Below are 12,326 nucleotides of genomic sequence, written 5' to 3'. Positions count from 1 at the left end.
AAACTTTATGTGACGTCATTTGGAATACGGTCTATTGATGTCAGTTACTACACGTGTCATTGTACATATTTTTACAGGATTATTGGTTCAGGATCTGAGTACAAAATTGGAGGCAAGGTTTGTATGAATGTTGTAATAGAATTGTGATGTGTAGAATATTGTGTGTGTGTGCATGCGTGAGTGTGTATACATGTTTAATCTTCTACATACTCACTCAGGTGGTTACTGCTAGTCATTATCAACAAAAGTTGGAGTCCATTGGGATTCTGATCAAGGCTCGCAACTTTCTAGTGTTCCAGGTGTGCATGAAGTGATGATGTACGTGATAGTATTTGTATCCATACATTATACTTTAGGGAGCTGTGGAGTCCATTGCCATGAAGACTCCTAAGGAACGTACTCAACTATTTGAACAAATCAGCAGGTACATAGAGACATATGTACTAGAGATACAACAATATATCACATATCACATCGTTTTAAGATAATATCACTGAATTGATATGAAGTCAAACCATATCGATATATCTCGTATCGTGACATATCAACATATCGTGGCTTGATAATATGGCCGACAATCAACGCCGTGTTTGGTATGTTGAAGAAAAAAAATGTCATTTATTTCCCTTAAAAAAGCAACATACACCATTGTTTAGACTCCACTTTGTATCGTGTAATATATTGCTGTTTCATGATACAGCAGAGGCAATATATCGATACATCTACACACTGTATAATTGCAACTCTAATATATACATGTACAGTACATATAACCCACAAGTTTAAGGAAAAATTTGAAATTTTAAGGGATCATAGAAAAAAAAAGATAGGGAAACAAGAGAGGTCGCCTACACCTGCAGATATACTAGTGAACATTTAATCCCTATAGACCTCCCTTGTTTCCCTACTTTTTTTTCTATGATCCCTAATCGAACTTAAAATTCCTTAAACTTGTTTGTTTACTTTTTTGTAACATTATTATGGCTGGTGAACCCACGCATACCACATCAAAAGAAAGGAGGACGCCAGAATTAATGTTTTCGTCTGAACGCACGCCACAGCTATCAAAGTCTTTGAAAGTGCAGTGGCCATTACGCTCACTTTCAGCTATGTCCAGCCCGTTACACAGCGCTACAGATGAAAAACAGTAGAAGAAGTGCCTCTGCAGCAATCCAGTCACCACAACGATTCACACACCCCCAACTATCAATTACTGCCTCGAAAGTGCAGCAGCCATTACGCTTCACTTTCAGCTATGTTCAGCCCATTACACACGTTACAAACGGAAAAGTGTTAGAATCATCTCTACAATCAGTCCAGTCACCACAGAAAATACGGATGATTCCCGTTTACAAACGTAAGCCATGCATCACGCTACCGCGAATCGACACCTTGGGCTGTCAGCAAAAGAAATGGGACACAAAGGAGGACAAAGGTAAGTCCATGATGCGTGCATTGTACGTACTGTGGTATGCCAAAAGGCACGTTTTGGGACGAAGCGATGTTGAACAGTGAAAAAATCAAGCCCATAGCCTTTTCTGTTGTCGAGTTACACTTGCCTGAAGGAATCAGGCAGGTAGGCAGGCAGTAGAAAATTCCATAGAATAATTTTTTTGTAAAAATTTTGTAACTATTTATTGGAAGCCTTTAGGATCATACCGAAGGCACTTTTGGGCTTGGTTATACCTAACCAATACTGCCAAGGTGCCAGGATGGAATTGTAAAGCTGGTTTTTGGGTGAATTTTTTTGGCTAGGAAGCCCCAAATTCCATGATCCCTAATATGCAGTACTATCGTACTGTATGGTAATCTGTTTGATAAAATCTTCTCTGTACTTTACCTTTCATTACACCGCACTACCTCTAGGACCTGCATTAGTAAAATTAGTTCATTACATGCTTATGCCAGCTAATTAATTTTCTTGTGTTATGTACCATATAGTAGCCCACTATACATGTGTAAACATGCTTTACAGGTCGGGAGAGTTGGCTCAAGAGTTTGAAGAAAAGAAGGCAATGATGGCAAAAACTCAAGAAGACACGACATTCACCTACCACAAGAAGAAGGGTATCACTATGGAGAAGAAAGAGGCTCGAGCACAGAAGGAAGAAGCAGACAGATACCAGAAACTCCAAGATGACCTGAGCACAGGACAACTAGAGGAGCAGTTGTTCAAGTTGTACCATAATGAGAGGGAGATTGAGACCCTCAGTGATGAACTGAAGAATCATCAGAAGAACCTTAATGATTTGGTATGTATGTACTGTCTGGCTGTTAGAGGTGTACCGATATGGGTTTTTGGAATGTACTGATATCCGATATTGATGTAACCAAAGAAGCCGATAACCGATAGTTGATCCAATATTTGCATTAATATTTTAAGCAAACAAAAGTGTACATTTATCTACCCTACAACAACATGTACATGTATTCATTGCTATACTGAGGTATACAGCTTGGGTTTCTATTGTGCATTCAATTAGGTACACACTAACATTTTTATGTATACTCCCATGAAGCCTAAAACGGACATTTCTGCATTACTCTGCATTCTAATAGCTCGTGAGAAAGCTGGTACAGCAAGTTTCCTTGGTCATCCTGTGACCCTTCTTTATTACAAAGGTACTCTATAACTGCTTCATTTGTAAAGACTGTGATAGGCTTTCCAGCAACAAACACTAGAATCGTGTGTATTTATATGGCTTCTCGTAGCGCTTGTTGCAGAGCGAACAATAAGCCACTGGCACTAAAGAGCCACATAAATAACGCAGAAAACCAATGCATAATCTGTTTATGTACAAGCTATTGCTACTGTATAAATATCGGTAGTGATATCGGTTGTTCTGTACCGATACCGATATTGGTAAAAAATGCCATATTGGCGGCCGATATTGCAGCCGATCCGATTATTGGTACACCTCTACTCGCTGTGTGTGCCTGTCCACATCATGGCTATACATTGTCTTCAGTATCTTCTTTTATGTATCACGGTAGACTTTAAAGGGTATTGTTCCAATTCCTGATGTGCACTCGTGATGTATGTGGTAGTGCATACAGTACGTCTGATGGTTCTCCTATGTGCTTCTGTTGTGCTTGACCAATGTAGATAAACAAACGGGATAGGACTGAGGCACAGTTGAAGGCTAAGAAACAAGCATCAGCTAAACAGACACGTGAATCGAACACTGTGGAGAAGAAGATCAGAGACAAGGTACATTTTTGTGTATTTCTATAGTAAAAACACTACATACGTAACGATATGTTCATACACACATAGGTCAAGAATATACAAACTACACCTTTGCTCGTTAATAAAGCTTCTGGTTAATCATGTTGATATACACATACTTATCTAATAGGAAGTTGAGCTGAGCAAGAAGCGTCCACTGTTCATCAATGCCAAAGAGGCTACCTCTCATGTTACGAAGAGACTTGAAGCAACCAAGTAATATAACATTGTTTGCATGTGTCTGTATTGATGTTAACTTGCATTACAAGAGAATAGGGTAAGCCCCATGCAGTTCTGTGACTGTTGTATTGGGGTATTTGACCTGTCAAACCTGTACACATATTGTATTATATATTGCTGTACACTATCCACCATATAGGAAGGCTCATCGTAAAGCAGTGGAGTCACAGAAGAAACACCAACAAGAGATTGCTCAATTAGAGGAGGAGCTGCAAGAGGTGCAACGTGCCATGAACCAGTTTGAAGGGGAGGGAGGTAGTCAGGAAGATGACCTGCAACTGATGGACTCCCAGGTGATGTGATTAAACAATAAGTGTGGCTTGGTTGGAAATGTGAAGATGCTTTTCCATTGTCCTACCTAGTAATCTATATAACAGCCGGCTAGTATGTTTTTTAGAAGTAAAGTATTAAAAAATGGCAATTTTTAAAAATGAAGTTAGATCTATGCGATAAAAAAGTAGCGAAACAATGATGGTATTACCGCATAGCTCGGTGGGAAAGTCCCTACTTTGGCACATTAGCTTATTATGCCAAAGTAGGGACTTTTTCACCGAGCTATGCTGTAATACCATCATTCACCTCTTGTTTCACAAATTTTTATTGCATAGATCTCTAACTTCATTTTTAATTGACGATTTAAAAAAAAAGACTAGTTTGTGTAGTTTTTGTTATAGTACAGTGTAACTTGTGACTGCTCTATTAGAATATCATACTGTTGTATTAGTAGAGCGACTGTTGTATTAGAGTATCTCAAGTCAGCCAAGTAATAAGGTGTGAGGTCATTGATTAAGTAAATAGCTAGGGTGTGGTCTCTGTACTCTATCAATATTAGTCCACCTAAATCTTTATTTGATGGGTGTTGTCATGAGCCTATTGTGAAACTAGATCCCAATTGCGAAGTTGCAGATAGTATACCTCTTATAGTAGCGCCGGGACTGAAGTGGCAGAAGCGCTTCTGGAATCCAGCTCTGAAATAATTCTGTGGCATAAGAATATGCTGCTGGAAAAGTGTTGATATGGAAAATTAATGCCTCGGTATGGTTTCGATGCTTGAACCAACCTGATTGAAGATAAACGGAAAGACAAGGTGCAGAGGGAACACGCTCGTCAGAATCCCTAAAAGGCACATCCCACTGGTGAGTTTGTGTCGTAAAATGGTGGCTCTTGTTTTTAATGCTATATTTCATGTTAGATGGACTGATATTATTGATTTTTGTCACTTAAGATGCCTCTAGGATGATTTTTAAACCAGACGTTTAACAACTTCAAAGCAACGTTGAAGGCCTCTTAGGCTACCAGAGATAGCGTATCGTTCGAGTTGAAAGGGGGGCGTTACCCATACTTACGTGAACAAAAATGAAGGGCAGCCTCAAGGCTTTCTCTAAATAATTTGCTTGAGAAAACACGATAGGCACACTATAAAACAAATGAGAAGATACTTCTGTGCATAATTTGCTGTTTAAAGTGGTTTGTTATAGTTACGCTTTGTTAGCAGCACATAGCAACGTAATTACAGAATAATTCATGAATTATGAAATATGCTAAATTACAATGTTTACAAATCCAAATATCTAGCTGAATTAATAATAGCTATAGCATGAATAAAATATACATGGTTGATTAATTGCCTATTTAGTTAGAATGGAAAAGTATTAACTGCATGGCTGCCTGGTTTTTAGAAGTATGCAGCATAACATCAGGCAGTGTGCGTCACTTGTGGAACGATCCCCACTTAATTAAAACCCTTCGAGGACCGGATTAATTTTCAAGTATGGAGGAACGCGTAACTTTGTGTTATAAGGAAGGCAGTGGTCTTCTGTATAACGAAGATGGATTATTGTTTGGCATTGACTTAATGGTAATTTCATACACAACAATAATATCGCAACAGTTTTGTTCTACACAAAACAGCACTTGTGATATGAAGCGATGAACGGGCGATGTCATCTCCACTGAAAGTTCGCTTTGTTATTTCTTTATTGCAAATTCATGAGGTAATCATGTGATTTTTTGTATACAAATCGAATTGCCATCACATGCTGAGTCTAATGGCATTTAGTTTGATGCGCTAGGACAAATTACTGTCAAGATATGGCCGATCAAAGTAGCAGGTGTAGAGTAATGGTGAATGATAATGGAAGAGCTACTTTTTCTGGGCGGCCTAGCAGCGGAGATTTTCTTTACAACGAAGCGATACTTTGTGTGATTTTGTCAGGATTTCATGGTGAGTATCATGGTGTTAGCGAATTCTTTCTATTGTGTACTGATAAGTAGTTATAATGGCTTATACCAGTCCATGTACTTGCGCCCAATATATTGGGCTTTGTTCCTTGAAGGGTTAAACAGTATTTTTGATAGATATGATAGTAGACTTGCAGCTTATACTTAGCCATGTATCAAATGTAGCTAAGAAGCCAGCACACCGCGTTGGTGATTATCATTAAAAAATGTTCAACATTGACATCATTGCAATTATATCATATATGTATGTGTTATATGTATATTACACGCAACTCATTGCTTGTACTTTTACATCAGAGACACAAGCATGTTGTTTAGATGATTAATTGCAGTTGTAGGATAACCCATAAACTTCTTGAAATATCCATGCGTAATACAGCTGTGCACTGTATAGTGATAGAACTGGTTTTCTTCGTGTAGTCATATGTATGTGTTTCATGGAGAATAAATACCATCTCATACAATAGGTGAAGGAGTATCATAAGCTTAAGAAGAAGGCTAGCAGGAAGACCGCTGGACTGGGCCAGCAGTTGATGAGGCTGGAACAAGAGAAGCAGACATCAGAACAGAGTCTGGAGCAAGTTAAGATGAAGAAAACGGAACTGGAACAACGACATGCTCAGCTGAAGGAACAAGAGTACGTTTATACCTTCCAATAATATCACTATGCAGTCTCGCCTGATTTTTAATATATAATGTGTTACAATTTATCACCAGGAAGTGAATGGTTAGTCTGGCTATAACTTAGGGTACTAGGCACTTTAGAATTCTATTCCCATTATATTTCTTGAGTCAATTCTTTGGCTAGCTTGCACTTTTAGACCAGCTATTGCCACTAGACAAGTATACTAGCAGCTGGTGAGAGAATATGTTTTTACATTAACTAGTGTTACATTGATATGCATATTTTCACATTTACCGATACCGATTATTTGCCCATTCCTGTAGCCGATATACGGATATTATAACTTATTCTTGAATTCTTCAGAACAGGGAGGAGGAGGAGTATAAAGTTTGAGTGTAGATTGCATTTGTAATGATAATGTATTTGATTGCGTGGGCGGCCAAGTCTACAAGGTCTTCTACAGCTTTGCCACTAACCCCTTTCGTGAAAAAGGAAGCCAAGTAGTTATAAAACAGCTAAACTAGCTTCTCATACAGCGTTTTTAGTGGGATTCCAGACCGTTTGCAAAGAGCGATTGACTAATTGAGTGGGCGGTCAATAAATATACACAGCCTGGTATACTCTTGCAACCATACTTTTGCAGAAAAACAAGCCTACACGGTTATAAAATGGAACAAATAATTATTTTACCACACTGACCACTGCGTTCACAATTCTACTGAGTATAGTAGTTACTGATGTGTGTATGTAATCAGTTTGTTGTTGTTATAGGACACAACATCAACAGAGGATAGAAAAGTTGGAAAATTACATCGCGTAAGTATTGTGTGTTAATTTGCTAGGGTAGTGTCTCAGTTGATGTGTTTCATTCAAGAGGAGAATGAGCACATGTCTTTGATATCAAAAAAAACTTTCATTACTAAACATTCTGTTATGTCTACCTCCTACCACTAGTGTACACAGATGTACACCTTGTCATGTGGTACTGTAAGTACCAGAGTGTTATATACTTCAGACTTCTTCGGTTGACATTCTCCTATTAAAAACATATCACTGCATATAGTACACGCTATTACAAATAGCAATGCTAGTCAGCATGTACAGAGTGTTGTTACTACATCTGAGTACTGCCAAGCTGCTGTGAAAGAAAATGAGACTGGTTTTGGGGATATTATTGGGCAGAAAATCCCAACCCTTTATGATGATCCTTACTATACAAGCTAGTACACAAAAAAAATTAGTAATTTTCAATAGGAGTAGGGAACATAGCACATTGATAAAAAGTATGTTGATGTGTAGTGTATCTGTGTATACATTTCTTTGCATTGTTATAATGTGTAATCCTCCACAGTACTAATGTCCAAACACTCAACAAACTAAAACAAGAACATGAAACCTTATCTCGGGAAATTGAGTAAGGAACAATTCATGTTTACATAATGTCTTACTAATGTGTTGTATCTGTAAAGAGTGAGGTACCTATGTGTTAGCATAATTATGTTCTTCAGTGAGCTGTTTATGTCATTTTTGTATATAAAGTGAGGCCAACTTGAGATATCGTGAACTAAATGATGCCCTAGAGAGGACCCAGGGTCAGCTGAGGGATGCTGGGGTAAGATTTACTAGTGTATAATATGTTTTGTACATACAATTGTACAATAAAGTGTGTGTGTGTGTGTACCTGTACAAGTGTGTGCTGTTGTTTATGGATGCAAAGCAAAAATATAATTATGTACACGCTATTTATATACTGTATTTACTTGGTTAGATACCATAACATTTATGACCTTAATTCCAAAAATCGATGTGGCGACTATTCAAAATCAGCCACCACTTGATGCTTGAAAATGATGTTTAAGCCTTTATTAGAATTCAATTGTGGCATCACTCTCTAGTGCGGCTGCTATTGAAGGTGCGGCCAAGTAAATGGGTACATATACATATGCATATAGTATGTATACATTACTTGTTAGTGTATGGCACACTTTCATGATTATGTACAAAGTGCAATTGTACTTGTCTGTGTTACAGGTTGATCGACAAGAAAGTGCTCGTGAACAGAAGAGGGCTGAAGTGTTGGATAGTATGAAGAGGCTGTTCCCTGGAGTGGTCAGTTATGATTACCTTATATAGTACTATATACCCTTTTTCTTTAGTATGGCAGATTGATAGATCTTTGTGAGCCAGCTAATAGGAAGTAAGTAATGCCTTACTGTATAACTGTAAACAGGAATGTTATGCTATATAACTTTTACCTGTTCCGGCACATTGCTATTATTACAGTTTTTATAGTCACTCACTGATACTCTGTTGACTACATATTGACTACACACAGATACTCGGTGGCAATCACAAAGGTTATTGGAAGGGACCTGGACTCTATTGTGGTGGACACAGAGAAGACTGGGAAGGATTGTATTCAGTTTATGAAGGACCAGGTACTAATGTGTATGTATGTCACATGGTGGTAATTCAGTGATGGGAGCAATAGTCATTAAATCCTGTTTACATTTACATTCTCAATGGTGATTTGCCATGGTCATCAGTCTATTTAGTGATGAATGGTAATCTTCAGTCTCAGTCTGAGAGAAAGTTATGTAACTGTGTAGTGTAGTACAATGTGACTTAGTTGTTGTTGTTGTGGATAATAGCATCACTTACTGTACTGTGTGAATTTCCTGTAGCATGCACAACCAGCCACATTCTTGCCACTTGATACTATACAGGTTAAACCTGTTAATGCTCAGCTGAGGTAAATGTGTGTACGTGTATTATACACTGTATTCTATTGTATCCACACACTAAGTCTCCAGCAGTAGTGACACATGCACATATATACACATCCCAGTAATGCACAGAAATCTTCCTCAGGCAGGACTAGTAATATGCGCGCACACACACACACACACACACACACACACACACACACACACACACACACACACACACACACACACACACACACACACACACACACACACACACACACACACACACACACACAAACGCAAGACACACAGTAAACCTTCATTTGCCTGAGAGTCCCTATATTTTTATTGACCTGTAGGATTATTCCTATAACCCACTGTTACTATATTTGGTAAGGCTAGTAGAATAATTTGTGATTGTTTTGGTAAGGATTCATGGTTATTGCTTACCACTTACATTAGATGATGATTATAGCTGCCTACCATATTTAGTATATGTCAGATACATAATGTGCATACACACTGTATCTGTGACATGAAATGATCAGTGTACTACTACTCCATACAATATAATCCATTAATTTTGTGGATGCATTTCCTGTAACTAGCTATAGTACGTTCACGTTGAGCTGAATCCTCAAAAACATTTAATAACTCATGGATGCAATTACACACGATCTTGAAATTTGGCTCATTTGTAGTACTGCTTGACACGCTAAAAATATTTTAAAATCTTTTTGTTCAAATGTTTGACATAATATTTATGGCCATTCAAAATTTTCACAATACATTTCCTATGGGGAAGCCATATAAATACAGTGTCCATTACAGTCCTTTCCTGAACTTGTAATGGAGTCAAACCGTACGTGGCTGTTATTGACACCTTTGCTGTTACTAATAATCATCTGGTTGACTGAAATGTTAACTCTGTTGAGAAAAAAAATCCACTTTTAATTTTTAGCTGTTTTTCAGGATTCAGCTCAACGTGAACATACTATACATGTAGTTACATATGTAAAATGTGTATGTAAATGATAAATGAAAGCGTCAAACTGATTTTACTCCAATCTGTATAAACACAGAAATACTCAGTGACTTTATATCAACTTTATTGCTGTATTCATGTACATTTACATACTGATCTGGTGTTATATTCTACCTGTCTGTGTACTGTAGAGAGTTGGGTGGTAGTTGTAAACTAATACTGGATGTGATCAAGTGTGAACCACCAGCTGTAAAGGTGTGTGTGTCTCTGTGTGTGATCATTGTAGGTGGTTTTTTTAAATCACCTTCACCTCTGCTAACTATTGTTATGGCAATGTATGGCAATGTGTGCCAGTGTTTATTCTAGAGATATTGTTGGTCCTCACATGATGGTATATTTATAATTGTATTATCCACTTTGCATAACTCTTCCTAGTTTGGTGACATTGCTTACCTTTCCTTATATGTCATTTATCTGTGTGTTTACTCAACAATTATATTCACCACTTAACTACATTGTTATTGTACCATTATCCCATGAGACTGCTGTCTGCAGTGTTACTGTGAATTTCATTGAGTATTAGTGCTCATGTTATGTTACTAATTGTGTTATACTCACTAAACTGCCATATATGTACATGTGTCCACAGGAGTATATCCTGTACACAAACTCCCTTACTGGGTTCACTGCCAATATAAGTAATGTACAGTGTAATTTGTACTGAAATGTGTAGGTCTTAGAAGCAAAGTGTCCTGTTCAGTCAGTTTATGTTCTAATTTGGGTTCATCACTAAGTGTATGCAACCTGGTCCTAGGTTACTTATATTCAAGAGTCCACATTAACAGGTTATACCACATGCCCTAAAAATCCCCTCAACACACAACTTTAGTCATGAGACTATCAGCTTTACAATCATGTTGTGTTTGTGTATACATATAGTTGAGCCTGTAAATGGTAATGTCTGCATAATCCAGTAGTTGGCTTGGAAATTAGGTCACTGATAGTCAGTACACTTTGTTCTGTGTCTAGCTACAAACAGACAGTATCAACTTAGAGAACCTGTTGATTTGTTGGTCTGTCTAGCTTGTTATGGGCATCCTTTAGCCTTGTCTCCTAATGTATGTCACTCAAACACTTGATGATGTGGAGGTTTAAAATCTTTCAGTACTGTTCCCCTCTGTGATACTGCACTGAACAGCTTGCAACAGAGCTCAGTAGCCACACAAGGCTTTGCCTCGTTTGGCCTATATACCAGAGGAGCATTTTTAATACTGCCATTGCCAAAAACCAACACATCAAAATTCTGGTTCCCACATAATTGACATTCCCCAAAGGATGTCCATCTCTCTTGTCTTAGCGCTGTAGAGGCAAAGACTATTGAAAGTCCATTAGAATTGAGCTCCATTGTAGTATACCTGGCATGTGTAGTAGTCACCCCACTCTCTGTAACATTGAAGAAGTTAAGAATCAACCATCTATTATCTGTATATAAAGTGCATGTACCCTGGCTTAGTATACTAGTCATTGTGTATGTTTGTCCCCCAAACAGAAAGCACTACAATATGCTTGTTCTAATGCTGTGGTCTGTGATACTATGGAAGAGGCCAGGAAGATAGCATTTGGTGGATCAGATAGGAAAAAGGCACTACTGTTTCTTGTGTTCAGTATGTGAACTTTTATTGTACATTGTCTTTATAGGCAGTTTCCTTGGATGGAACATTGTTCAGTAAGTCAGGAACTATATCTGGAGGTGCCAGGTAATAAGTGAAAAGTATTGTGATAATGTGACATTTATATTGGTACAGGTACATTGTACATATCACTCTGTATGTATTTGCTTGTGTCTGAGTGTGTGTGTGGTATATAAAATATTCTTGTTTACTCTATAGTGACATTAAGGCTAAGGCAAGACGTTGGGATGAGAAGGCAGTTGATGGTCTAAGAAGACAACGAGATCACTACCTTGATGAGCTTAAAGTGGTGATGCAGAAGAAGAGAAAGGTAAGGACATAATTGCTACATAATATTACAAACACGCATGCACGCGTGCACGGTCATGCCTAAAGCACTGAAACACCTGAGTGCTTCTCGGGTGCTATGAATCAGTGCAGGTAAATCCTCCTGGGGTAGGACTAGTAACCCCAAAAGGCTCACAGGTGAAGGTGTGGGCACCGGAAGTCCGATCTGGACCTTCACCCACTATGCAAGACCAAAGCAGTTGGGTATTTGCTACACCAGGTACCCAATGGTGTTACAGCTGATGTGGGCTGCTTCCCCAGGCCACCAGGTCCCCATTTA

General features: G+C 38.2%; 1 protein-coding gene across 2 annotated transcripts in view; it reads left to right on the top strand.

Moving 5' to 3' along the window:
- The window catches only part of LOC136254845 (structural maintenance of chromosomes protein 1A-like), a 155,410-nt gene that overhangs the window by 1,969 nt on the left and 141,115 nt on the right, over positions 1 to 12,326 (top strand). For both annotated transcript variants that reach the window (XM_066047607.1, XM_066047606.1), the window contains exons 4-22: positions 78 to 117; positions 219 to 299; positions 357 to 424; positions 1,976 to 2,252; positions 3,107 to 3,211; positions 3,360 to 3,445; positions 3,609 to 3,762; positions 6,178 to 6,347; positions 7,107 to 7,151; positions 7,687 to 7,749; positions 7,875 to 7,947; positions 8,367 to 8,444; positions 8,492 to 8,532; positions 8,671 to 8,773; positions 9,020 to 9,087; positions 10,220 to 10,283; positions 11,578 to 11,670; positions 11,727 to 11,785; positions 11,918 to 12,029. In XM_066047607.1, coding sequence (XP_065903679.1) covers positions 78 to 117; positions 219 to 299; positions 357 to 424; positions 1,976 to 2,252; positions 3,107 to 3,211; positions 3,360 to 3,445; positions 3,609 to 3,762; positions 6,178 to 6,347; positions 7,107 to 7,151; positions 7,687 to 7,749; positions 7,875 to 7,947; positions 8,367 to 8,444; positions 8,492 to 8,532; positions 8,671 to 8,773; positions 9,020 to 9,087; positions 10,220 to 10,283; positions 11,578 to 11,670; positions 11,727 to 11,785; positions 11,918 to 12,029 — 1,780 coding nt within the window. The remainder of the gene's footprint in view (positions 1 to 77; positions 118 to 218; positions 300 to 356; positions 425 to 1,975; positions 2,253 to 3,106; positions 3,212 to 3,359; positions 3,446 to 3,608; positions 3,763 to 6,177; positions 6,348 to 7,106; positions 7,152 to 7,686; positions 7,750 to 7,874; positions 7,948 to 8,366; positions 8,445 to 8,491; positions 8,533 to 8,670; positions 8,774 to 9,019; positions 9,088 to 10,219; positions 10,284 to 11,577; positions 11,671 to 11,726; positions 11,786 to 11,917; positions 12,030 to 12,326) is intronic.

The sequence above is a fragment of the Dysidea avara genome, chromosome 4 (genome assembly GCF_963678975.1).
Source record: "Dysidea avara chromosome 4, odDysAvar1.4, whole genome shotgun sequence".
Lineage (NCBI taxonomy): Eukaryota > Metazoa > Porifera > Demospongiae > Dictyoceratida > Dysideidae > Dysidea > Dysidea avara.
The sequence above is the reverse complement of the archived record's forward strand: the minus strand, read 5'-3'. Positions and strand labels throughout refer to the sequence as shown.